At 40.5% G+C, this 25,622-nt stretch overlaps 3 protein-coding genes across 6 annotated transcripts; 1 reads left to right on the top strand and 2 right to left on the bottom strand.

Annotated features, from left to right (window-relative positions):
* Window positions 1-15,282: 15,282 nt before the first annotated feature.
* Window positions 15,283-18,522, bottom strand: LOC110613992. Of its 2 annotated transcripts, none has more exons than XM_043955813.1 (9): window positions 18,255-18,522; window positions 17,892-18,064; window positions 17,586-17,767; window positions 17,201-17,485; window positions 17,067-17,125; window positions 16,927-16,963; window positions 16,440-16,511; window positions 15,944-16,292; window positions 15,283-15,853 (listed from the first exon to the last, which is right to left on the bottom strand). In XM_043955813.1, exons 1-9 carry the CDS (start codon window positions 18,325-18,327, stop codon window positions 15,455-15,457), a joined length of 1,629 nt encoding a protein of 542 aa, XP_043811748.1. In that variant the 5' UTR covers window positions 18,328-18,522; the 3' UTR covers window positions 15,283-15,454. The 2 variants fall into 2 exon arrangements, with proteins under 2 accessions (XP_043811748.1, XP_021611126.1); XM_021755434.2 differs by having other exon boundaries at window positions 18,228-18,521.
* Window positions 18,523-19,265: 743 nt separating this feature from the next.
* On the bottom strand, window positions 19,266-22,545 carry LOC110614013. 3 transcript variants are annotated; one of them, XM_021755459.1, is made up of 10 exons: window positions 22,235-22,545; window positions 21,895-22,088; window positions 21,460-21,653; window positions 21,082-21,369; window positions 20,927-20,985; window positions 20,797-20,833; window positions 20,635-20,706; window positions 20,145-20,472; window positions 19,664-20,065; window positions 19,266-19,558 (listed from the first exon to the last, which is right to left on the bottom strand). In XM_021755459.1, exons 1-9 carry the CDS (start codon window positions 22,353-22,355, stop codon window positions 19,709-19,711), a joined length of 1,650 nt encoding a protein of 549 aa, XP_021611151.1. In that variant the 5' UTR covers window positions 22,356-22,545; the 3' UTR covers window positions 19,266-19,558; window positions 19,664-19,708. The 3 variants fall into 3 exon arrangements, with proteins under 3 accessions (XP_021611151.1, XP_021611152.1, XP_021611150.1); XM_021755460.1 differs by having other exon boundaries at window positions 19,266-19,484; XM_021755458.1 differs by having other exon boundaries at window positions 19,266-20,065.
* A 908-nt stretch (window positions 22,546-23,453) lies between these two features.
* LOC110612648 (RING-H2 finger protein ATL77) lies at window positions 23,454-24,200 on the top strand. The gene has a single exon (XM_021753425.1). The coding sequence runs from the start codon at window positions 23,454-23,456 to the stop codon at window positions 24,198-24,200; it is 747 nt and encodes a 248-aa protein (XP_021609117.1).
* The last annotated feature ends 1,422 nt before the right edge of the window (window positions 24,201-25,622 follow it).

The raw sequence follows: 25,622 nt of genomic DNA, 5'->3' as shown, positions 1-25,622 counted from the left end.
TTATATTTAATTATTTAACTTATGTAATATTTCGATTCATTTGTTATTCCTGTTGAATTTCTTTAATCTAAAATATGTTATTATTATTGATGATCTGAGATCCAATAGGGTTTTTCAAGGGTTTTGTGTTACAGAATAAGGCTTAAACTTTCTAAGGAGGGGACTCCTCTTTTATACATTGTCTTGCTTGCTGGTGACGTGTAAAGGTCTCTCCAGGATTGGGCCACGCATCTCTGCCATACAGATTCGGGTGTACTAGGGTATCAGCTGTCTGTTACATGCATAACGGCCTCTGATTCTCCTCATGCGTACGTTCGAGCGGATCTGCCAGGCTGTCTGGTGAGTACTGTTCTGGACCCCGGGCTGGGCCGAGAGTTGGGCTGGACGCTGGGCCTGAGAGGGGTCTGCTGGTCAGGGATCAGGCTGGACTGAGTGAGGAAGCTTGGTCGAGCCCGGCCCGGAAGCTGGGATGAGCCAGGCTTGTTGGGGGGTATCAAGTACGTGGGCCTCTGTGTCATGGGCCTTTGGCTGGGGTCAAGCCCCTGTTCTGGGGTGAAGAAATCCAGCGGTCATCAATTGCCCCTTCACCTTCTCGGGAGTTATTGCTCCAACTGCCGAGGGGGTGAATATCAAGAACCATCATGGCCGCGCCTGTTCGTGTCCAGGTGTCTTTATAATACTCTTTCATTTTTTTATCTTTGCGCAGTTTCTGAATCCTATCTGCTCTTTCCTCTTTCGGACTTTTCTTTATTCTCCGCGTTCTCGGTTATTTTTGCTTTCCTGTCATTGTTATCTGGACATGTCTTTTCTTTCCTTTCTCATGAATATCTTTGAAGGATTCTGACAGCATTAATTGAGAATTCGGCTCTACCTTGTCCTGCAAAACATAAACTTTTGGATATATATGTTAACCTCACCTCTTTACCATTCCCAGGCACTTTGTTGAAACAGAGAGATTTTCTTGTTTTATCTGTGAAGGATCCATTTGGTGCCTTCTTCAAGCGGGCGAATGCGAGCTTGATATTACATTGCTGTGTTGCCCCAGGAATTTGTTTTAATCTTACTTTTATCATCTCGACGGAAAATTGTGCTAACTTATCTCTGTTTTGGGATTCTTTCGTAGTACCTGAGATGAAGATGAGTCAATTCAAAATTTCAGAGGAGTGGATGTTACCTCTAAGGAGTTTGAATGTTGCTTTGGGGATCCGTCTGGTAGGGCGGTTGATGGGTGGGACCATTCGGCAAGTTGCTGAAATTATTTTGCCCAGATCTTCTGGCCGACCTCCCCCGTTGCTGCCTTCTTTGGATATAAATGGAAGGGGCTCAAGTGCTCGGTTTGTTGTTTTCTTTGATGTGAAGCACCAGTATTATTAGTCTCTTTGATGTGAAGTACCAGTATTACGCGAGACTGAGATCTGCTACACTCAGTCAAGCTTCTGCTGGTACCTTCACACGTTAGCCCGGCGATCCTCCTGAGGTCGTAATCTGAAGCCCGTGTTTTTTTATGCGTGATATACACACAGCATATGACATGTGAGTTTGTCACGCGTATCACACTTGGGCAACCGAATGCCGTCCTACAGAGGATCCATGGGAAACGCTTATGAGGATTAACTTCTTGGCTTTCTGCAGCTCTTTCTGCCAAACTCACATATCGAGCTGCGAGAGTTTCTCCGAACCGAAGGCCGAAGTAGTAGGATAGGTGATAACGATGTAATTGTTGATGATGATGCATGTGGCTATGTAAATCCTTTAAGGATAGTCTTTCGTCCCGTAGTGTAGGCCTTTGTAACGTGCTGTAATGTGCTTTTCTTTTAATGAAGTTCTCGTTTTCGTTCATACTTGAGTTGTTCTTTCTCTACCATGGATGGAGTACTGAAACTGCTTTTCTTCGTAGCTTTAACTGAAATTTGTTTTTTCTGAGCTGAACTAACTGTACTCGTGAGCCGGACTTCGGACCCATTTAGCCAACTGGGCTTTCATATTTCCCAACTGGGTTGTCTGACCGATCTATGAGCTCGGTCTCTACTTAGATGAATTGAGCTTTGAGTCTCCTTCATCCGGGCTCTCAGGTGCGTTGTCCGAGCTGGACTAGCCGACCTGAGGGCTCTGTCTTTCGCTTAGTGAAATGAGCTCTGGGTTAGCTGGCCGGGCTCTCAGGTCATGTTGTCCGAGCTGGACTATTCCGACCTATGAGCTCGGCTTCTGATAAGTCGAACTCTAAGCTCTCAGCTCAGTATAGATCCGAGGTACCCTTGTTTTAACAAGTCAAATCTTATATATTCTATGTGATGAGTAGGTCTAACCTTTATCATGCTTTCATCTGCTTGCATCTTTGAGTTTTTCTTTCCATTTCCTTGATACTTGCCATGGATGTGGTGAAGTGATGAATCTTGTGGGTTACGTTGTCTTGGCTGGAGATCAGGTCTGAACAAGTTGGGCTTGCCTGGGCCTTTAAGTGATGGGCTATCATTGTGGACCTGGCCCTTGATAGATGTAGACAAGCCCAGCGATCATCCTTTTGCCCCTTTACCTTCTCTCCGGTTATTACTTAACCGTTGAGAGGGTAAACTTCGAGAGCAATTAATGATCGCGCCGCTCCAAGACAAAACTGTTCAGATCAACGTTCCGTCTCATCATTGCCTTTCATTTCGAATTCCTTCTGTCTTCCGAAGAAATTAGCTATCTTCTGCTCTCTGGCTTCCTGCGACTCCTTTTGCGTTTTTCACCTTATTGTGTTCTCAGGTACGCTCCCTTGTTCTTCAATGGCAAGTTCAAAGCTTCCTGATGTTGTTAACCTTGAGTCACGTATTACTTCTTCCAATATAACTGATCACATCTCCCGGAGGCTTCTAGATACTCCGTTGTATTTTATTCGAGCACCTCGTCCAAATGAGAGGATAGTTCTTCCCTACCCTCCCCCTCCTGGTTTAGTGGATCCCCAAGAGGGTCGTAGCATAGTGTTTTTCCTAAAGCAGAGAGAATTTGGTCTACCATTTCCTTTTTCCCCTTTCTTTGTTGAGGTCTTTGAATACTTTGGGGTAACTCCTCGAATGTTATCCCCAAATTCCATTTTATTTATGTCCAGTTTCGAGTCTATCTGTCTGTGTTGGAGTTTCACACCTACGGCCTGTCTGTTTGTTACTTTTTTCCGCCTGGTTAGGGCGAAGCAAAACTTCTATTACTTTTCCCCCCGCAATGGGCTATCTCTTCTTACGGGCTACAAGGATTCTATAAAGGGGTGGATAGAGAATTTCCTTGTGGCGGAGCTGAAACTAGGGTCCTGCCGATCGTGGGATGTGGGCCTAAGTTGGGGGGAGATCTTTCCGGGCTGTAATGATCTGCCCGAATTGAGTCTTATTGAGCAGGTTGGGCTGCTTCGACTGACTTCCGTTGAGAGGAAGTATGATGTCGAGAAGTGTATGTTTGCGGCCAACCTTAGGGATATCCAGGACACGGGTATAGTGCTTTGTCCGGCTATTCTGTTTCTTCGTTGTTAAGAATATCAGATAATATGCTGATTCTGTATAATTTCTTATTTTTTGCAGCTTCTGAGGTTAAAATGGACGGCATCAAATTCCCCAAGAACCTTGACCTGTCTCGGGAGAACATGCACGCAATTTTTGACGCCTTTGGGGATGGGCGTTCTGTAACTGAGATTGCTATAGAGCTAGCTCAGGTCGCTTCCTCCGAGAAGGTCAGCCGGCCGTCTGGTAAAGCTTCTTCTCGAGCTTCCAAGCCGAGCTCTCACAGCACTAAATCAGCTCAGCCATCTAGCCGTGGTGGGTTGAGCTCAAAGTCTACTGAACAAGTGGGACAGGGTGCTGCCCATTCTACTGAGGAGGTGTCAAGGGGAAAGTTTAAGTCCCCTGCTGAAGACAAGGAGACCTCTGGGACGGGGATGGAGATCATCCTCCTAGGGGATCAAAGTCCAGAGGTTTCTGGTGAAAGTGCCCCTGTCCCTGTGAGGACTGAACCTGAGGGTTCTGAGGGCATTCCAGCAAAGATCGGAGGCAAGCGCCCAGCCTCTTCTGGAAAATCTGCCTCTTCTCCTGTCCGGAAGAAGTCCAGGGTTGCAACAGGATCTTCTCCAGCTCTTCCTCCCATTGGGAAAGGGAAAGGTGTTGCTGCTGACCCGTCATTGCCTTCTCCTGGCAATTCTCTAAAGACGTCGGGTATTACATCCGAGTCTCCGGCCAGTGCTGTTGCCGACCTTCTTAGGGAGCAAATGTTTGGTGGAGCCACAGAGGCCTCGGATCCACGCCTTCTTGCTCTGACCGGCCTTTTATCCAGCTTTACCAAGGAGCAAGCATCCTTCCAGTCTCGCTCTCGTGAGGAGCTCGGATCGTCCATTAGGGAGATGCTTCTAATGGTAAGTCATTTTTCCCCCTCCTTTCAGTTTGCTTTGTTTCTTTTTCTTGATGGTTGCGTTTTCATGTTAGGTGACGGGCCTCTTTATGGAGGTGGATATCCGTGATCGCTCCCTCCGGGAGTCCGTAGATCGCCGAATTGAAGAGGCACGTCTGGAGGAGAATATATCTGCCACCAGTGATGCGAGGGGCAATTTGGTAGCTGCTCGGGAGCAGATCCAGTCCCTCCAGGTGGAATTGCATTCTGCATTGGAGGCCCTCAAAAAGGCTGAAGAGAAAACAGCCGAGACGGCCAAGCATACCTCGTCCTTAGAAGATGAGTTGTCTCGAACTCGCAATGTTCTCCAGGAGGCTGATGAGAGGGCAGCTACCTTGGAGGTTCGCTGTAGAGGAGTGCTAGAGCAGCTGTCCTCTATGACAGAGGCTCTCAAGGAGAGGGATGAGGCCGTTAGCCAGAAAGCTGAAGTCCAGCGCCAATTTGGTGCCTTAAAGGCTGATTTCGAAGGACTTCAGACTCATCTGGAGGAAGTAAAGGCTCAGAGAGAGATGGCCTTAGCTCGGGTGCAGGTCCTTGAGCAGGAGTTGAGCACAAGCTCTGACCGTATCAGAGACTTGACTTCCTCGGCTGAAGAGTTCGACCTTCGCCAACAACAGCTGAAAAATGAAGTCAGAGTTTTGGAATGTAAATGTTTAGCCCTGCTTGAGGTGGTAAAGTATGCCGAAGAGAAGGCTCAGCGGAAGCGCGATCAGTACATAGCGGAGTATCAGGAGTCTGATGAGCTAAAGGGTAAAATTGATCAGGCCTGTGAAGCTCATCTTCAGGACTACAAAGATTCTTCTGAGTTTGAGGAATTTGTAGCCGAGGCTTGTGAAGAACATCTTGATGAGTATAAAGCTTCTAGTGAAATGAAACAGGCTATCTTTGATAAGGCCTACCGCATGTATGTAACTGGCTACAATCGCGGTTTAAGAGAAGCTAGACAGGCTCCTGATATTCCTTTGGCCAAGCTTCGTAGGCGCGAAGTGGACTCAGATGGCGAGTCAGTGCTATACGGGGAGGATGATTTCCCTTTGCCCCGAGGAGATTGCCGGAGGGACCGAGATCGGCCAGCTGAGTCTTCTTCAAAGGGATCCGAGCTAGGGTCGGAGGAGGACGATCCTGATTCTGTGAAAGAAGGCCTTCACCCTGGGTCAGAAATTGCCCCTACTATTGAGAGCGCTGGTCCGCAGGACACCGAGCTTCCTTCAAGGGTGGCTGTAAATAGAAATAGTGAGGGTGGGTTTATTGATGTAAGTCCTTTAAGGACTATTCATCCTCCTTCCTCACCGGAGAAATAAATTGTAATAGTTATTAATGGAATATTAGTTTTCCTTTTTGTTTTTCATATTCTTTGACATTTATCTTTACTCTTCGTATGTGTGATGTAGACTTCATATGTTTATTCAGAAGCTCTAAATTAATCTTAAGTTGTGAGTTCAGCTCTTAGCTGTCGTCTGAGAGATCAAATCTCGTACCCATTTGATGGCAACTGTCATGCTAGTTTTTGACTTCTAGTCCTTCTTTCTTCGTTGTGACTTTGTATATTTATTTTAAATAAACTGATTTAGGCTTTTGATTATAGCCTGAATATCCTCCTAAGGATTTATGAGTTCTTTTATGGAGGGAGCTCGGCCTTTGTTTTTGGCTTTCGTATCTTGATCTTTTGAAGAAATGAATCTATCCGAGCTAGGAGCTCGGTCTTGGGCTTATCGGTCCGAGCTGGGAGCTCGACCCCCTTTTTTTTTTTTTTTTTTTTTTTTTTTTTTGGGGGGGGGGGGCCCTGAAGTCCTTTACCAACTATTCTTACCTTCTGGAGGTCTTACGAGATCCTGGCTGTGCCGGGGTGACCTTGGGGCCTCACCGGCTATCCTTTATTTTGTTTTTCCGGGAGTTCTACGGGATCCCGGTCTTCTTCTTTACTGAGGTCTCTATGTCTGAGGGAGGTTTTCTTTTGCCAGGAGATCTTGGGGATCCTGGTCTTGTAATTCCGGGACGACCTTGGGGATCCCGGTCTTCTATCTCCAGGAGGTCTCTGTGTCTCAAGGAGGTCTTCTTAGTGCCAGGAAATCTTGGGGATCCTAGTCTTGTAATTCCGGGACGACCTTGGGGATCCCGGTCTTCTACCTCCAGGAGGTCTCTGTGTCTCAAGGAGGTTTTCTTTTGCCAGGAGATCTTGGGAATCCTGGTCTTGTAATTCCGGGACGACCTTGGGGATCCCGGTCCTCTACCTCCAGGAGGTCTCTATGTCTCAAGGAGGTTTTCTTTTGCCAGGAGATCTTGGGGATCCTGGTCTTGTAATTCCGGGACGACCTTGGGGATCCCGGTCCTCTACCTCCAGGAGGTCTCTATGTCTCAAGGAGGTCTTCTTAGTGCCAGGAGATCTTGGGGATCCTGGTCTTGCATCCGGGAGATCTTGGGGATCCCGGTCTTCTACCTCCAGGAGGTCTCTATGTCTCAAGGAGGTCTTCTTTTGCCAGGAGATCTTGGGGATCCTGGTCTTGCATCCGGGAGATCTTGGGGATCCCGGTCTTCTACCTCCAGGAGGTCTCTATGTCTCAAGGAGGTCTTCTTTTGCCAGGAGATCTTGGGGATCCTGGTCTTGCATCCGGGAGATCTTGGGGATCCCGGTCTTCTAGTTTTGTTCTTTCTTTTTCAAAGAGAAGTAACATTCTTAATGGAGATAACATCATTGCGTAAAGAATGGCGTTATTTTATTTATTTGTGCCTTTCAGAGTACAATATTTTTCTTTACATATATTTCAAGGGAAGTACCTTTTTAAGTGCTGGATGTTCCAGGCGTGGGGCTCGGGGTTTCCTTGCATATCTTCAATTCGGTATACCCCGGGCTTAACCACTTTTGTCACCTTGAATGGACCTTCCCAGGTCGGTGCTAGCTTGCCTGCGGCTGCTCTTTTTCCTGTAGCTTCCAAGTTTCTTAAAGTCAGGTCTCCCACCTTTAAGCTTCTTTCTCTGACCTTTTGATTATAATATCTTGCCGCTCGTTGTTGATAAGCAGCAGTTCGGACTTGTGCTTCTTCCCTAACTTCTTCAAGAGCATCCAGGTTGCTTCTTAACTTGTCCCCATTAGTGTCTTCGCTGAGAAATTGAACTCGATGAGTGGGGATCTGTAATTCAACTGGAACTACGGCCTCTGTACCGTAAGCGAGTGCAAACGGTGTTTCCTTAGTGGGTGCTCTGGGAGTAGTTCGGAGTGCCCATAGGATACTATTGAGTTCTTCTGCCCAATTTTCCTTTGCACCATCCAGCCGCTTTTTTAATCCTTGGAGGATTGCTCTGTTAGTGACTTCCGTTTGACCATTGGTCTGAGGATGGGCCACGGAGGAGAACTTATGCCATATGCCCACGTTCGTCGTGAAGGTTTTGAAAGTGTTGCAGTCAAATTGTCTGCCGTTGTCTGAGATAAGCACTCTGGGTATGCCAAATCTGCAGATGATATGCCCCCATACGAAATCTATCATCTTTCTGGCTGTGATTGTTGCTATTGCTTCTGCCTCTGGCCATTTCGAGAAGTATTCCACAGCTACCACTACAAATTTTCTTTGCCCCGTAGTCTTGGGGAAAGGGCCCAGGATGTCAATTCCCCATTGCGAGAAAGGCCATGGACTGGATATGCTTGCTTGAGGAGTGGCAGGGGTCCTGATGGCATTAGCAAATCTCTGACATACGTCGCACCTTCGGACAAACTCTTCTGCTTCTTTCTTAACAGTGGGCCAGTAGTATCCTTGCCTGAATATTTTGTTAGCTAATGTCTCTGCTCCCTCGTGAGCCCCACATAGGCCTCTATGTATTTCCTCCATTACCCTTGCAGCTTCTTCCGGACTTACACACCGGAGCCATGGGCTGGACTTCCCCTTTCTGTATAAAGTTCCCCTTATTACTTGGTAATTGGCAGCTCGAGCTGCTATCTTTCTGGCTTCGTCTTTATCTTCAGGGAGTTCGCCCTTCTCCAAATATTTCAGATAGGGGCTCATCCAAGTTGGGCTCTGGTCCACCTGCAGTACCGTGTTTGTCTTCTTGAAAGCAGGTGTGCGGATATGCTGTATGTATACTTCGTCAGGGAGCTGCTCTAATTCTTCTTTGGTCAATCGACTAAGCAGATCTGCCTCCTCATTTTCATCCCGAGGTATTCTTTGAAATCTGACAATAACTCCCCGTTCTGCGAGCTCGGCTTCTATGGCTTTTACTTTATCAAGATAGTTCTGCATGATGGGGTCTCTGGCTTGATATACCCCTGTCACCTGGTTGATCACCAGTTGAGAGTCACTATTTACTTCGAGGTCGGTTACCCCTACTTCCGAGGCTACCAACATCCCATTCACCAAGGCCTCGTACTCGGCCATATTGTTAGAAGCCTTGAATTCTAACCGTAAAGCATAACACACTTTGAAGCCCTCCGGCCCCTTAAGCATTATCCCTGCGCCGCTACCCTCAGATCCTGATGCTCCGTCTACATATAGCTTCCAGCTAAATTCTTAGGAAAGCTCTCGCTCTCCTTCCTTTCTAGGCATCTCCGAGGATGATTCTTCCTTCTCCTCGTTGAATGAGCATTCTGCTATGAAGTCAGCCAGCGCTTGAGATTTTATTGCTGTTCGAGGTCGGTATTCCAGACAGTAGGGGCTGATTTCCACGGACCATGCTAACATCCGTCCTGAAGTTTCCGGCCTACGTAGGACCTTCTTTAAGGGTTGGTTCGTCATCACAACTCCTTGGTGGCCTTCCAGATAAACTTTGAATTTCCGGACTGCTAACAACAAGGCATAAGCCAATTTTTCAATGTTCGAGTACCTGACCTCAGTGTCTCTAAGTACCTTGCTGATGTAGAAAACAGGTTTCTGCTCTCCTCCTTCTACCCTTACTAGTACCGCGCTGATTGCCTGTTCTGAGGCTGCCAAATATATCAGAAGCTCTTTCCCTTTTATGGGACTGCTGAGCACGTGAGGCGAGCTAAGATATTTCTTAAGTTCCACGAAAGCTTTTTGGCAGTCTTCCGTCCATTTGAAGTTTGGTACCTTTCTCAACTTTTTGAAGAATGGTAAACACTTTTCTGCTGACTTCGACATAAATCGGTTAAGCGCCACCACTCTCCCGGTTAATCTCTGGACGTCCCTTACGCAGGTCGGCTCTGGCATATTCAATATGGCTTCTACTTTCTCCGGATTAGGCTCAATGCCTCTTCCACTCACCATGTATCCCAAGAACTTTCCTCCCCTGATGAAAAAAAGCACATTTTGCTGGGTTTAACTTCATTCTGTATTGATCTAACACCCCAAATATCTCCCTTAGATCTGCTATGTGTTGTTGAAAAGTTGAACTTTTAACCACCATGTCATCCACATACACTTCTACATTCCTGCCAATCTGGTTCTTAAAGATTTTATTCATTAATCGTTGGTAAGTTGCCCCGGCGTTTCTTAATCCGAAAGGCATAGCTTTGTAGCAGTAAGTCCCGTCTTCAGTTATAAATGAGGTTTTCTCCTCATCCGACTTCTCCATTGGGATTTGGTGATAACCAGACATAGCATCCAAAGAAGACATATAATCAAATCCGGCCGTTGAATCGACCATTTTATTAATATCGGGGAGGGGGTAACAATCTTTGGGGCAGGCTTTATTTAGGTCGGTGAAATCTATGCACATCCTGTATTTGCCATTGGCTTTTTTGACTAACACAGGATTTGCCAACCATTGTGGGTACATTACTTCCCTAATAAAGCCTGCTTCTTCTAACTTCTGCACTTCCTCCCGGGTGGCTTGCTGTTTTTCTCTTCCTACTACTCTCTTCTTTTGCTTCACTGGTCTGGCCTCGGGGAGGACATTCAATCAGTGTGTCATCACTTTGGGGTCAATTCCTGGCATGTCTGAGGGCTTCCATGCGAAGGTCGACGCGTGACCTCGGATCAGAGTCATGACTTCACCTTTTTGTTCTTTGGTGAGGTTGGCGTTAAGACTGAAAATCTTGCTTGCATCTGCTTCTGATAAGGGGAAGGTCTCCAATTCTCCAACTGGCTCTGTCCGGGCTTCTTTTGTTTCATCTCTGACCTCCAGAACTTCCGAGTCGAGCGCTTCTCCAGTTGAGCTTGGTTCTGTTACTGTGGCCAAGTATACCGCCCTTGCTTCTTCCTGGCTGCCCCGAACCATTCCCACTCCTTCTTCCGTTGGAAACTTGAGTGCCAAATACCTGATGCTGGTGACAGCTTCAAAGCTAAACAACGCCGGCCTCCCTAAAATCGCATTGTAACTCAGTGGGAGTTTAACCACCAAAAACACCTCATGATGGGTGCGAGCTCTGGGTGTTTCTCCCAAGGTAAGGGCCAGCTTCACCTTCCCTTCTACAAATACCGGTGCTCCTCCGATCCCTTTGATGGGTGACTGGTCCCGAACCAGCTGTTCCTCCGGGATTCCCATCTGCTGGAAAACCCGATATGGCAATAGATTGACCTTACTCCCATCATCCACCAGAACCTTCTTCACCCGAAAATTATGAATGACTGCCTCAATAACAAGCGCGTCATCATGGGGCATCTGAATGCCCTGTGCATCTTCTGAAGAGAAAACGATGGCCATGGGTGAGTGTTCAACGATCTGCATGACCTCGCCATTGCTGATCTCTCCTTCCCGGTTTCTCTTCTTTCCTCGACGGCTCATCCGTCCTCCAGTTCCTCCAACAATCATATTAATAGTCCCACTAGACCCATCATTCACTGGTCCAGCTCCGGTTCTCCTGGGCATCTGGGCTGCCGGACTGGGCGGAGGCCTCTGCCCCTCCGGTTTCTTCACAAAATTTTTGAGATGCCCCCTTTTTATCAATCTTTCAATCTCCGTGATTAACTGAAAACAGTTATTTGTATCGTGGCCGTGTGTCCGGTGGTACTGACAATACTTGTCAGGATTCCTCTGATCTGCTTCCGACCTCATGGGTTTAGGCCACTGGAGGAACTCCTTATCCTGGACTGCCATGAGCACTTCGGCTCTGGAAGCGTTGAGGGGAGTAGGCTTCTCAGGAACCCAAGGGGGGAGCACTCGTGGTTCATGAGCCCTGAGAGGAGGGGGGGCCTTTGATCTCTTCTTTCCCAGGCCTGCTTATATGGCTCAGGCCTCTTCCCACGCTTCTTCTCGTGTTTCTCCAGCCTTCCTTCCTCCGGGGCTTTCTCTTTTCCTGCCACCCCTTTGGCAAATCTACTCGTTACTAAGGCGTCATCCTGCCTTATGTACTTTTCCGCCCTCTTCATCAACTCGGCCAGTGAGGTCGGAGGTTTCCTGCTCAAAGAACCAAAGAACTCGGCAGAGGTTGTTCCCTTTTGCATGGCCTCTACCGCCCTTCCTTCGTCGAGCTCGGGAATCTGCAGGGCCTCCGTATTGAAACGGGCGACATACTCTCTGAGAGATTCACCAGCTTTTTGCCTAACTGTTTCCAGATAGCTTGTCTTCCTGTCTGCTGGCACCCCGGCTACGAACCGGCTAATGAAGCGGAGGGCAAGGTCTCCAAAACTTTTAATGCTTCCGGCCTCCAGGCTGTTGAACCATGCCCTCGCTGGCCCCGAGAGCGTTGTTGGGAACACCTTGCACATCAGAGCATCTGACAGAGTTTGCAACTCCATGAAGGTCTTATAGTTCATGACATGTTCTCTCGGGTTTCCAGCCCCATTATAGGCCGCCATCGGCGGCATCATAAACTTTTTGGGAACGGTCTCCTGTTGCATTACCTTTGAGAAGGGAGAAGAAGTAGGCAAGGAGGTTTGACTCTGATCTTTCTTACCTAGCTCGGCTAGGAGCTGCTCCTTCAACCTTTTCAGTTTTTGGTTCATTTTCTCGTCTTCTGGGTTGGATCTTTTGCCCAAACTACATTCTTCCTCCTCTGTTTCAGTTCCCGTTTCCCTGGTTGTTTCAGCAGAATAGTCGTTCACCTCTTCATTTTCTATCATCTCTCTTGCCCTTCTCCCATGGATTCGGGCCTCCGGTTCTTCCTCTTCTCCGGCATCGTGGTTGTTAGTTTGGAGGCGGATAGAGGTGGGTCGGGGTTCATCGGTTCTGGGTTCCTCCACTACTGGGGGTGCGTTTACTGGGGTGCTAAGTCCCCTTTGTTGCATTATCTGCCCCAACCAGTGAGCAGTGGTTTGTAGCTGGAGAGCCATGGTTTGAATGTCTTGGTTAGACAGGGTCATGGTGGGAGTATTCCCTGCCAAGCCTGGCGAGGGATTAAGAGAGATGGGTGTTTGGTTATTTAACGTCGTAGGGCTAGAAAAAGAAAACTGCTGCCCCTCTTGGGCGGAGCTTAAGTCATTTGGAATGTTAAGGTTACTTTCTTGGTGGTTTGCCATTGTGGATCTCAGTGGGTTTTGAAAGTGAAAACTCCGGTGATGAAAAGATCTCCTTCGTTTCCCACAGACGGCGCCAGTTGATGATCTGAGATCCAATAGGGTTTTTCAAGGGTTTTGTGTTACAGAATAAGGCTTAAACTTTCTGAGGAGGGGACTCCTCTTTTATACATTGTCTTGCTTGCTGGTGACGTGTAAAGGTCTCTCCAGGATTGGGCCACGCATCTCTGCCATACAGATTCGGGTGTACTAGGGTATCAGCTGCCTGTTACATGCATAACGGCCTCTGATTCTCCTCATGCGTACGTTCGAGCGGATCTGCCAGGCTGTCTGGTGAGTACTGTTCTGGACTCCGGGCTGGGCCGAGAGTTGGGCTGGACGCTGGGCCTGAGAGGGGTCTGCTGGTCAGGGATCAGGCTGAACTGAGTGAGGAAGCTTGGTCGAGCCCGGCCCGGAAGCTGGGATGAGCCAGGCTTGTTGGGGGGTATCAAGTACGTGGGCCTCTGTGTCATGGGCCTTTGGCTGGGGTCAAGCTCCTGTTCTGGGGTGAAGAAATCCAGCGGTCATCAATTATCATTATTATTATTGACAACCAAAATGTATTTGAATAATTTTTCTATGATTAGACACGAGTGATTTAAGGATGTTTGATTTAATATATAAAAATTAATTTATAAGTATTAATTGTTTATAAATTATTTAAAGATAATAAATACTTAAAATTTTAAATAATTATATATTTAATTAAAATATTTGTATTCGATTGATAAATAATTAAAATATTTAATAGTAAATATTCATCCAAAAACTTAATAAAAAAAAGAGGAAGAATGTTTAAATCTCTTATAAAGAGCATATTAATTCATTTTAGATCGTGTCTGGTGAATCGAACTGAATGCGTATACACGGATTATTCATTTTATAAACACCACAATATATTATATTCATTAATTTTACTTTTTTATAAATAAAAATTAAGGTATTGACGGTAACAAATAAGATATATTAATTTTTAAATAAAACTTAAATATTATTGATTAGATAAAAATGATATTAATTGATATTTTTTTTATAGTTTTTATATGAAAGTGGTAAGATTGAATATGCATAAGCAAACATGTTTACCTCAATATCCCAATCTGGAAACTAATAAAAGAATAATTAATTAAAAAAAAACATTAACAAAAATGCCTTATTTATAGTAAATTATCAGCAAAAATAAAATTCAATTGAATTTTTACATATTTCAAAAATAAAAATTACATAAATTGAAAAATAAATTCAATCGTATTTAATTTTTCAAATTTAAATATTTTATTAATAAATTCTATAAAAAAAAGGCTTAACATATATCAGTTTATTACTAAAATCCGGTTAGTAAATCATTCAAAACACAAGGTTTTACGATTCAAAATATTTAGCCAAAAAAATTTAAAAATTAAAAAATAAAAATAGAACTTGAAAGATCAAATCAAAATATAGAATTAATATATAACACGATTATTCTAGTAAAACCATGAGTAATATTTCGATCCCAACTCTTAATATCAGAAATACCAGCCTAATCATAAATAAGGCTCAAAAACCATTAACAGTTAACATATTTAATAATTAAAATTAACAGATAAATTAATTAATTTTATTGTAAATTTTTTAAAATATCAAAAAAATTTAATGTATTTTTTAAAATAAAAATTAATTAATAAATTTTTTTATATTATAAAAATTAAATAGTAATTTTTTCTAAAAATTAATAAATAATTTTTTTTTTATGAACACATAATTTCATCGGATGAAAGGTCAAGAAACAGTCACCCCATAGTGGCCATTGCCATTCAAAGGACAGAATCTGGTAGGCTTGGGCTTGAAATTCCTCCTTCTTTGAAGATCATGACTTGATGGCTTTATTATTTGCATCAGAAACGCCTTTATAACATTGGCTTTCGAGGCCATCATCACCATGTTCTTTGATTTTGAGGATGCTGTTGTTGTTGCTGTTTTTGATAATGACGATGGCTCCATCCGGTTTATATGAGCCGTTGAATTTGCATAAATTCCTCTTGAGTTCCTGTGTGGGCTGCACTTGAATGAGCCTGGATGGGTGGTGGGTGAGCAGAGGCATGTTCGTCTGGTTGAAGAAGATGAGCTACTCTTGGTTGCCATTGAAATCAGCATATGTGACTCTTGTTTCTTTAGTTTAATATTCAGGGATTTTTTTTTTCTCGGTTTTTCTTGTTCTTAAGCTAAAACTTTTTTTTTAAATTCTATTTCTTTAATTTTCCATCTAAGTTCAAAGAGAATTATATATAATTCTCCTCTTTAATTTAAATTGTACAAAAAAAAATCAAAATTAGCCTAATTCGATACTATTTGATCCTAAATTTTTTTGAAACCTTTTTAAGCATTAAATCAGTTCAAATTAAATTTAATCAACTCAATTGATCTATTTTATATAAATTTTCATTATTAAAATAAAATAATTTAATTGTTTTTAATTAAAAAATTTATTTTTCAAAAAATAAAAATAAAAATATAATTGCATAATAATTCAATTGAATTGTTTGATTTATACCAAACATGTTTAATCTCTAAAAGCCCACATCAACATCTAATAATCAGCGAAAAAAAAAGCTAAATTTACCTGGAACTATACAATAAGAATGACCTTATTTGAAATTTGGCCTTTTAGATCATTATCATCTGCAGAATCAACTCTGAGAACTCACTGGACCACCACTTTCTTCTCCAATGGACTCTTGTGCAGGTAGATGCACAAACTTCTTGGTATACAGCCGGTGACGCCTCTCTCTTGCATACAATAACCAGAAGATCAAAGAGACCATTACTGCTACTGAAACCATTACAAACCCAATAAAGATCCAATCACTGTAACGATTCAAGCCTGGACAATGGTTCTCAACGATGCCACTGAAGGTTTGGCGAACAAAACTGCAATCTACTAGATCAAAAAGGAAGGGCCCGTAGATATTCAGAGCATAGCTCACATTTACTGCAAATATCATCTGCTTGTAAAATTCAGGTGTCAAACGGCCTGTCGTTATGCAAATATCATTTCCTGAGACTTGGCAGATGTACTTGCTCCATTCCTGCATTAGAGATGAAAATCAGGTAGAACAAATCTCACTACAAAGAAGCAGAGACAAAAATTGATGTTACAGGGACAAAGAAGCAAGCACCTGAGATGCATTGGTGAAGGACACTTCATCAGCAGCACATTTTCGATCTGTAATATCAGAATTGTAGGGATTACAGAGGACAGGCACAGCAGGACCAGATTGATTGTAGTATAAACGTTTAGTATCTGGTGGTAAGTTGGGAGGCAGATTTTTTGGTGGGTCGGTGTTGGAGATATTGGTGATAAATGTGTTAACAACTTCAACTAGCTGGAAGGTGACTTGTTTGCTTTCTGACAAGATTTGTTGGGCAGTTGCTTTGTCTACACAAGGGAGAATGTCGTCTAAAGCTGTATGTGCTGTGGGGTTTTGGACCCATTCGTCCATAGCAACACATGTATCTCCAACTACACTGCATTGGAAACAAGAAACGGGATGAGCACCATTGAGTTGTAGCCATGATACTAGAATCGTCTCTTGAATTGCAAGTTCTCAAGTTCGATTTCCAGTTGAAGCCAATTGCTAAAGACAAGGAAAGATGAGCAATTTGATCACTTACTTATGGAGAATGAGAAATAAGCAGCATAAAATCAATGCAATTGTTGCAAGGATCCATCCAGTCATAGCTAGTCTGCAATTAGTTAGTCAGTTAAATCAGCATTAACAAGAGAATTAAATATGGAAGTGGTTAATCGTATGGCTTGAATTTTTAGTATATTTTTTATGGGTTGAATCGTGACTTAATCTAAAAAGTTTAGCACTACAACTCGAATCTAATAAAAGATTTTTCTCCTGTGATACAAAGCTTATAAATAATGTATCTTTTCCTGATTTATGGTAGGTAAGATTTTGAAAAATACATTGGGATTAGGATTTTGAGGGATTAGGATTTTGAGTGGTTTGAGAGATGATATTATTTTGTTCATCATTTTCTGTGTCTTTTTTCTTTTCTCTTTTTCCAATAACGCCATTGAGAGTGTGTGTGGCTAGTAGTATGCATGTTGTCTCAACAAAAACAGATGATTAAATGTAGCTCATGCACTTACAGGTAGACACAAGATTGCAAGCCAAGAATTGATAGCACTGCAACCAATGAGGAGAAACCAGTGTGATTTTGAAGGAAAAATCATTTAAAACCAGAAATTTTAGGACAATGTGATCAAGTTGTAGTGATTAGTAGGCTTACAGAAACCAAGAAAAGCCAGGAGGAGCATTACAGCAGCAACTATGATCAGAATCACTCGTCTGAAACACAAACAGAATACTTGATTAACAAATTTCAGAAACCAAGAAAAGCCAAGAAAAAAGGTTTTTACTCACACAGTATCCAGGACTTTCTGTATTTTGTCTGAATTTTCATCAGTCTCCTTCCCAAGAGTAGTAGCTGCAGCATTTATCATGCTGTCAACTTTATTGATGCTGTTGTGTATGCTAGCAGGCAGAAAAATTTGATCCACTCCAACTCCCTTTGCAGCAGATAGATAATCTGATACAATAGTGAGATTCTCAACAGTATTGTCTGCTTGATTCACTACATATTTTAGCGTACTTGTTGAACTACTATGAAACTTCTCCTGTCCAGTGTAGAGGACAATGCATCCAACACTGAAACCATTGAAAGAGAAGAGGAGCTTAGAAACTGTCCATTTTAAGGCATGGATATATATATACAAACTCATAAAGAAAGAGATGGAGTGGGATTTACATTGCAGCAAGAGTGAAGAATATGAGAAAGACAAGAGAAAGTGCATAGGCAGTTCGAGAATAGCCATAATTCTCCAGTTGGCAGCAGCAATGGCGAATACAGATGAGCAATAAGGTCACAGCGAATCCCAGAAACCATATTGCAGTAATTAAAAATAAAGGAGCAGCAGTATAAGCAACAGACTGCATCGAAAAACCATAACTCAGGAAGGACAATGGAACAACGTAGTATCATCAAACCAAAAGAAAACGAAAAACTATGCAACAAAAAGTTATCCAACAATTTTCACATAGAAATTAAACTCACATAGAAGTAATGCTTTTCACTGATACTCCATCCACCTTTGTAGTATTTAAAATTGTTAAGAGGATCTCTCCTATGAGTTCGCTCTGCAGCTAATATCATAGATTCGTTTTCTGTAAGAACAGACCTCCTCGTTTCCCATGAAACCAAGTTGATCTCACCCTCATCGATAATCCCTATAAAGAAAAACCACGTTTTTGGACAAGAACATAATTCAAAGCTGGCATTGAGTGGTGAAACTAACAAAGTTTTTATCAAAACAAAGCACAAATTAAGCAAGAACATTAATTTCCTAGTGGGTACGTACTTAAACAAGAGAGAAAAAAGAAGAAACAAGACCTTGTAGGCGAATTTGAGAAGCTCCACCTGATAAGAAGGTTGAAGAAATGAGAAGGAAAGTTGGCAGGAGAAGGATTCCCACTGATTTCATACAAAACATTGTATTTTCTTTTGTTCTGTTTCGTCCCTAACAGTGCATGTAATAATAATAAACAGATCAGAAATTTATTTGTAGATGATATCAATATCGGATTGGAAGTATTTGAATACTTGATTTTGTCTTCACACATTGAAGAGATTATCTCCTTTGTCCGTCTGAGAATGTGCCTTCCTTTGGTTTTGCATCATTTGAGTTCTTTTTTGATATTATCCGTCTACCGTTTTCTTGTTTAAAATGAGATCAACAATCAACATGTTTGTGGGAACGTGAAATTGGGTAATTTATTTGGTTTTCGTTTTGTTTGGCGGAAAATAATTTATATATGACAAATATTTTTCATGAATTTTTTAAAAAAGATTATTTGTTTTTTTGTTTGAATGTAATATTACAAAAATTAAAAAAATTATATGTAGAAATTTTAATAATATTATAAGATGTTCAAAATCAAGAAAATAACTTCATTTATTTAAAAATTAAATAGCTTATGGCTCTCTTGCACGGTCCAGCCTTGAGAGACTGGGTACCAATAGGAGTGGTACCAGTAGTCCCCAAGAGCTCCTGGCTTCAATACGGCGAAGAAGATACCCGTCAATACCACCAAAAGCATGCATGGCTTCAGCTCAGCACAGATTCATCACCAATGGACTCAACAACTTGCAAAAACTCAACATGCAAGCACCAGAAAAGCAGATTAAGGAGAATCCCTCACATAGCACACAGATCTTCCACAAAACGAAACATATTTATTTATAAACAATCCCGCTCGGAGGTGGGAGGGAAGAGGAAAGTCGTTCCTTGTTTAGATAGGACATATATTTTAAGAGAAACAATTTTTAAAACATATATTTAGCATTGAATTTTTTGATATTTTATGTATTTAAAAAAAAATAATTAATAAAAAATATTTTTCAGTTAAAAAATAAAATAAATGACTTTTATTTTTTCAAAAGTGAAGTCATTTCCTAAATTTAAACTTATTTACATAAGTAGTGTTCTTTACAGAAATTTCACAATCAAATCTCTACAAATCGCCGTCTCCCAAATTTTCCTGTGGGCTTAGCGCTTTAATAACGTTAATCTGTATTACTCCCTCTACTTCAATTCGGGGTGGTACCATCTTCCTGAAACATCTGTAACCCGACTTGCACTTCTGGGCTCTGCACATAATCACCAATCAACAAACTCCAATAGACAACAGCATTTTTCTTTCATGCATTTCATCAAACAGTTTCTCAAAAGCAGTACGTAAACATCTAGTTTCAGCCCTTAATGATTCACCCCAAGATCCGATATGCCTGAGAAGTTCATTTAGAGAATTGGTAACATTGAATCTTACCTCTAGAGAAAGATATGAACTACAGACTCAACATCAGGCTTCTCCTCATGGGAAATGATTTTGTTCAGTTAACTCCTTGGTAAATACCCTGATTCTCCTCTCTCTTGAATAAACCATCCATAAGACGGTAGCGCACATGACAGAAGTTGCAACTATTCGCAACCCGACATAGGTCCAGAAACTATACCGCCTGAGGTCAGGACAGTAGTTCTCATTGATCTCGCTGAAAGTTTTCAGAACAAAACTGCAGTCTCCGAGCTGAACGAGGAATTCTCCTGAGCTGTATAATGAGTAGCTAATATTCACAGCAACTGTCATCTGGTCACATATTTTAGGAGTCAACCGGCCTTGGGTAATGCAAAGACCTTCATCTGAAACTTCGCACACATGTTTTCTCCATTCCTATGTGAAATAAAGGCCATTTAGTCGCCAAAAACTTGAAGCAGAACAAATATTTTAGAGGAGGATTAAATTGACTGACCTGAGCCACATTGCCAAAGTTGACTTCTGCATGAGAACAATCCCTTTCTGTCAAATCAGGATAGTATGGGTTGCAGAGGAGAGGCACCGGTGGACCGCTTTGATTGACATAAAGAATTCCAGCATCAGGTGGTAGGTCCCTGTTGGAAGCCTCAATAATGAACTTGTTAACAACGTTTATCACATAAAAGGATGTTTGTTTCGTGGCTTTCAAGGTTTCTTGTGCAGTTTCATTGTCCATACATGGCAGAAACTGAAGACTCAGCGGTGCATTAGCTGAGGGGTTTTGGAGCCAGTCATCAACTGCAACACATGTGTCTGCCACCACACTAGATGTTTGACAAAATGGGTTTCTTTAAGGTATCAGATTGAGAGATTATTATCAGTTTGAAACGAGTTCACAGATGTTAAACAAGATTGTCTTTAGAATCAACTGATGCAAATTGCAATGTATTAAACAATCTAAATTCATGTGATTCAATGGAGCTTACTTGTGAAGAATGAGAAATATCCCACATAAAATGAATGCCAAAGTGACAAGAATCCATCCCATGACAACAAATCTGCAAACATTTTGCAGAAGATACCAAAGAAGAATGTTATATAGGAAAATACAAAACAATCCATGAAAGCAACACCACACATATGCTTACACGTAAATGCAGCATTGCACGCCTACAACTGAGAATACTGCAACCAATCATTCCAAAAAAGATCATTAATATTAATTAGATATATAGATATACATATGCTTAACGAAACAAATAAAATTAACAGGCTTACAGAAACCAAGAATGGCCACAGATAGCATCACAGCAGCAAGTATGTTAAGGGTAGTCCTCCTTCAGGGAAGAACAAGAGAAAGCTTAGATCAATGCAGAACTGAGTTCTTGAAGAAATGTACAACATACTGAAAGAAACTGAAGCGATTTACTCACGCAGGTTCTAAAACTCCTTCAATGCGTTTTGTGTTTCTCAGTGATTGGATTTCAGGAATATTAGCTGTGGAATTAATCATTTGACCCACACTATCAATTTGACTAGCGAGATCAGGAGGAAGAGGAAGTTGACCTCCTCCCGTAACCTCGGAAACTGCAGCAAGTGATTTCATTACATTCATCAAATTGTCAAATACGGATACGGCTTTTTGAATAATGAATTTCAGCATATCTGATATGCTGTTGCTGAAGTTTTCCTGGTTTATGTATAGAACAATACATCCAGCGCTGGAATCAAAAGCTGAATCAACTTAGAAACATTGGCCTGAAGTGTAATAAACACGAAAGAGAGGTAGAACTAGGAAGGTTGAGACCTACATCACTGCAGTCGTGGAAAATGCAAGGAAGATCAATGAAAGTGCATAAGCAATAGGAGAATAGCCAATGCTCTTTCTTTGCGGGCAGCAGCAGCAGCAGCAATACCATATGCAAGCAACACAAAGGAAAAGGCCTAAGAGCACAAACCAGACCACAGCAGTGACGAACAAAGGCGCAGCGGAGAAAGAAACAGACTGCATTCACAGCATTTATGTTAATTAGAAAATGGCAATGTTACTTCCAATTTTAGGAAATCGCAATTTCATCTACCCAAAAGCAAATTAAGGCTGCGTTTGTTTGTATTTAAAAAATATTTTTTCAAAAAATATTTTCAATAAACACAGGGAGCCTTTATTGCACAACAAATATTGAATGGATTTTTTTAAGAAAAAAGAAATAAAGATAGAGATAAAAGAATTGCAGAAATAAACTCACAGCCCAGTAATGCGAATTTCTGTAATCCCAACCACCTGTATAATAATTGAAATGTTCAAGAGGGTCTCTCCTATGTGTCTGTTCTGCAGCTAATATCAAAGTTGAGTTGTTATCCACACTCTCATTCTCTTCCTCAAGAACCCTCCTTTCCTTCCCTCCTATCATAACATCATACTGCTCATCATTCTTCATCCCTGCAAACAAAAAAAAAAAAATTCTTAATCCATTTTCAAAACCCAAATCACAATATGAAATTAACCCCACAAAGATTATTTCTTTACAATAAAAACCTTTCTGATGAACAAAACAACAAATAAAAACCACATTGGGAGAAAGATACCTTGAAGTTCTTCGTTTGGGAGGGGGGAAAACTCAGAAGCTTCAAGCGAAAGTGATAAAAGGGATGAAGAAGTGAGAATAAAAATTTGAAAAAGAAGCAAAAAAGGGAGTGATTTATGCATTTTTTTTTTGCTGTCTTTTTCCTTGATAGATATTTGAGAAAGAAAGGGTTGATTGCATGCAAAAAAAAAAAATCTTGGTTTTTATAATACAAAGAAAAAGAGCTGCGGGGGTTGAATGATCAGGACTTTTTTTCTTGTTTAGGGTAAAATTTTGTAGCTATTTTTGGGGTTTTGATTATCTATTAAGATGTTGAGGCCAAGGATGAAACAGCAAGCTGTAAATAAAGCTTTAAATAAACCATGTTAGGCAGAGTTATATTTTTGCCATTTTTGTTAATAAACTCTGGTTAATTAAAGCATAGATTATAGGCCTTCTGCTTTCTTACCATTTTCTATTATGAAATTAGAGAAATATATATATATATAAAGTGACTAATTTAAATATCATCTAGAATTTTGCTTCCCCATTTTGGTAAAAGCTACAGATTTTTCAATAGGGAAAATAGATAATTTTTTATATATAAAATTAGAATTTCATGAAACTAAATCCGATTTGTACTATATAAATATTATAAATATAAAAAATTTAAAATTTTTAATTATATTTTATTTCATTGCTAAATCTCTAGAATTTTATTATTATATTTTATTTTTATATATTTGGTGCAAAAAAATTATCTTATAACTTTTTTTATTTTTTAATTTTAATTTTCTTAATTTTTTTTATTTTAATCATATCTGCCCTTAATATAATCTCTTTTTTATGTATTAATTTGAAACCTTTCTATCCATAAATATTTAAAACATTATATTTACGAAGAAAAAAAATGTTTTCCAGTTTGTTTTTAACAAAGAGATAAAGCAGAATTTATTGTAAATAAAATTATAGTAATATTAGTGATTTAATTTAAATTTAATTACTGTGTTGAAACTAATAGTAAATGTCCTACTTACAGAGTCCCCCGTTCTCTCCCGTCCGATTGGACCTCAACCAATCTTTGCCAACATATGTCGGTAACTACGAATCCTAGATGGATTCTGAGACCATCGGAAATCCTCCGGCGACAAGGAAAACAATAGAAACTATTTGGATTTTCCTTGTAATGTCAGGAAAACATAAACACATTCAAATTCATCTGTATATAATCCCATAGACATATGCATGAACATCCGTTATCTGTTCTATCAATACTTGGTGGGTTTCGGTCACCTCTCAAGATGGCTACCATGAGAGTTGATGTCAAACTGAATTCTACTAGCTTGTCGCCCAATCCCATGCCGCCACCCTTTTTCTTTTTGGAGCTTCGCCTCCATCGCTATTGCAGAAAATTACTCAGAAACCTTCAAGGAGAGTTGATGGAGATTGGAACCCGTCAAGTTGCTCCAACCTCCTCTTTCCTCTTCGAAATTCATTCCCATGACCTAGTTTCTGAGCAACCATGCAAAAGCCGTCTTAATTATCTTTTCTCTTCCATTAACCTTGATGAGCCTGTCCGCGATTTCTTAGCTGATCACATTGCTTGCGTCCTCGTTTTCATGGCCAATGAGCAACCTTTTGTGGGGCATTATGTGGTGGCAGACACAGACATTACCCTTGAGTGCTTGATTGCCGGAGATCCCATTGATCGGACAATGGTAGTAGACGAAGAGCCCCGAGAAGTGGTTCCCGGAGGTGCATCGACTTCTGCACTAAACAAGTTGAAGAAGCAGAGGTTTTTCGCCAAGAAGAGCGGTGATGGCGATGAATTATCCGACGACTGTGTGATTTGCTTGGAGGGATTATCCGGCAGCCGGGAGGCACTCACAAATATGACATGCAATCATATATTTCATGAAAGGTGCATCTTTGGCTGGTTGAAGGTTCAGAATTCATGCCCGACATGTCGACGGGAGCTTGAGGATTAAATCCTTCAAGTTTTCAGACGCAACTTTTGTTTTCTGCCACAGTTTCAGTTGTAGTCATGAAATTTCATTTATTTCGTCAGAATCTGATTCATAGGAAATGATAGTTTAGGAGAGTTTTATAGGATTCAACGTTCTGTTTTAGTGAATTCTGCATTTTTTTTCAATGTTCTGGTTTAGGAATTTGACAATTTTAAGGAAACTCTTGTTATTTTCTTGTCTACTATTAATGGAATAGATTTAAGGAACCCATTGCAAGAATGAAGCATCAATGGCCATCTTCCAGGCTGACTCCAGGATCCTGCAGTAACATGCTCTGTTGCTGCTGCTGTTGGGTCATCATGTATATATACAGATTTGGAGTTGTTTCTGAGTTGCTTTAGGCAAACTTCATCTGTTGTAAAATAAACAGAATCTATTGTTAAACAAAAATGGAGGGGTTGGTTGGAGCGTGGTCATGGTGGAGTAATTATAATACGTACATACTCCAATAGGCTACAATAAACTAATAAGAATTTAACAAATAAATATATATATTAAAAAGCATATTAATCAAATCTTAAAATATTAAATAATTATAATTGAAAGTAAATTATACTTACACACTTAAATCTGGTGATAAATGCATTTAAATAAATCATCTCGTATTTTACTCTCCTAATTTCTATTTTTAAAAAAATAAAATTAATTAATTATTTTAATTTAAATTTATTTAATTAATTTCATTTGATTTTTTAAATTTTATTCATTAGCTGAAGTTTATTTTTTTAGAATTTTTTTTGTTAAAAAAAATTATAAAACTATGTATATTTGAAGTGTTTTTAATTAGACTCTTAACTATTGGCTCGTACTTTCTCTTTTAAGTTTTTAGTGAAAAAATTCTCTTTCGTTTAGATTTAATTTTTAAAATTTATTTCTAATTTTTTTTTACGAATAATATAGCTTTTTCAACCTACCATTGATTAGGAGATACTTATTTTTATAAGATGTAAATAATTTTTATTTTCTGATATTTTGACATGTTAATATTAATTGAAAGAGAATTTTTTTTTATATCATGTTGTTGATTTTTGCTTTCAAAGATCTGAAAGATCATTTGGTTCACGATTCTTGAAATGACAAAAATTAAAATTGAGTTGTATCCTTTCATTTTGTTTGCAAATCAAAAAATTTAATATGAGTTTTTTTTTATTTTGAAATTTCTATTAAGAGAAGAATATATGATCAGTTAGGTTTTAAACTTGAAAAATTAAATTATTTATAAATTCGAACCAAATAAACCATATTTAAGGAATAATTAAATCGAATATAACGGAATCAAAATATTTTAATTTCATTTCATTTAGTTTAATTAGAAGTATCAAAACAATTTAATAGTTTTTTTTTCTCAAACAAATGAAATTAATCGCTTGAATTTGAAATTTG

Source organism: Manihot esculenta, chromosome 4 (assembly GCF_001659605.2).
Source record: "Manihot esculenta cultivar AM560-2 chromosome 4, M.esculenta_v8, whole genome shotgun sequence".
NCBI lineage: Eukaryota > Viridiplantae > Streptophyta > Magnoliopsida > Malpighiales > Euphorbiaceae > Manihot > Manihot esculenta.
The sequence above is the reverse complement of the archived record's forward strand: the minus strand, read 5'-3'. Positions and strand labels throughout refer to the sequence as shown.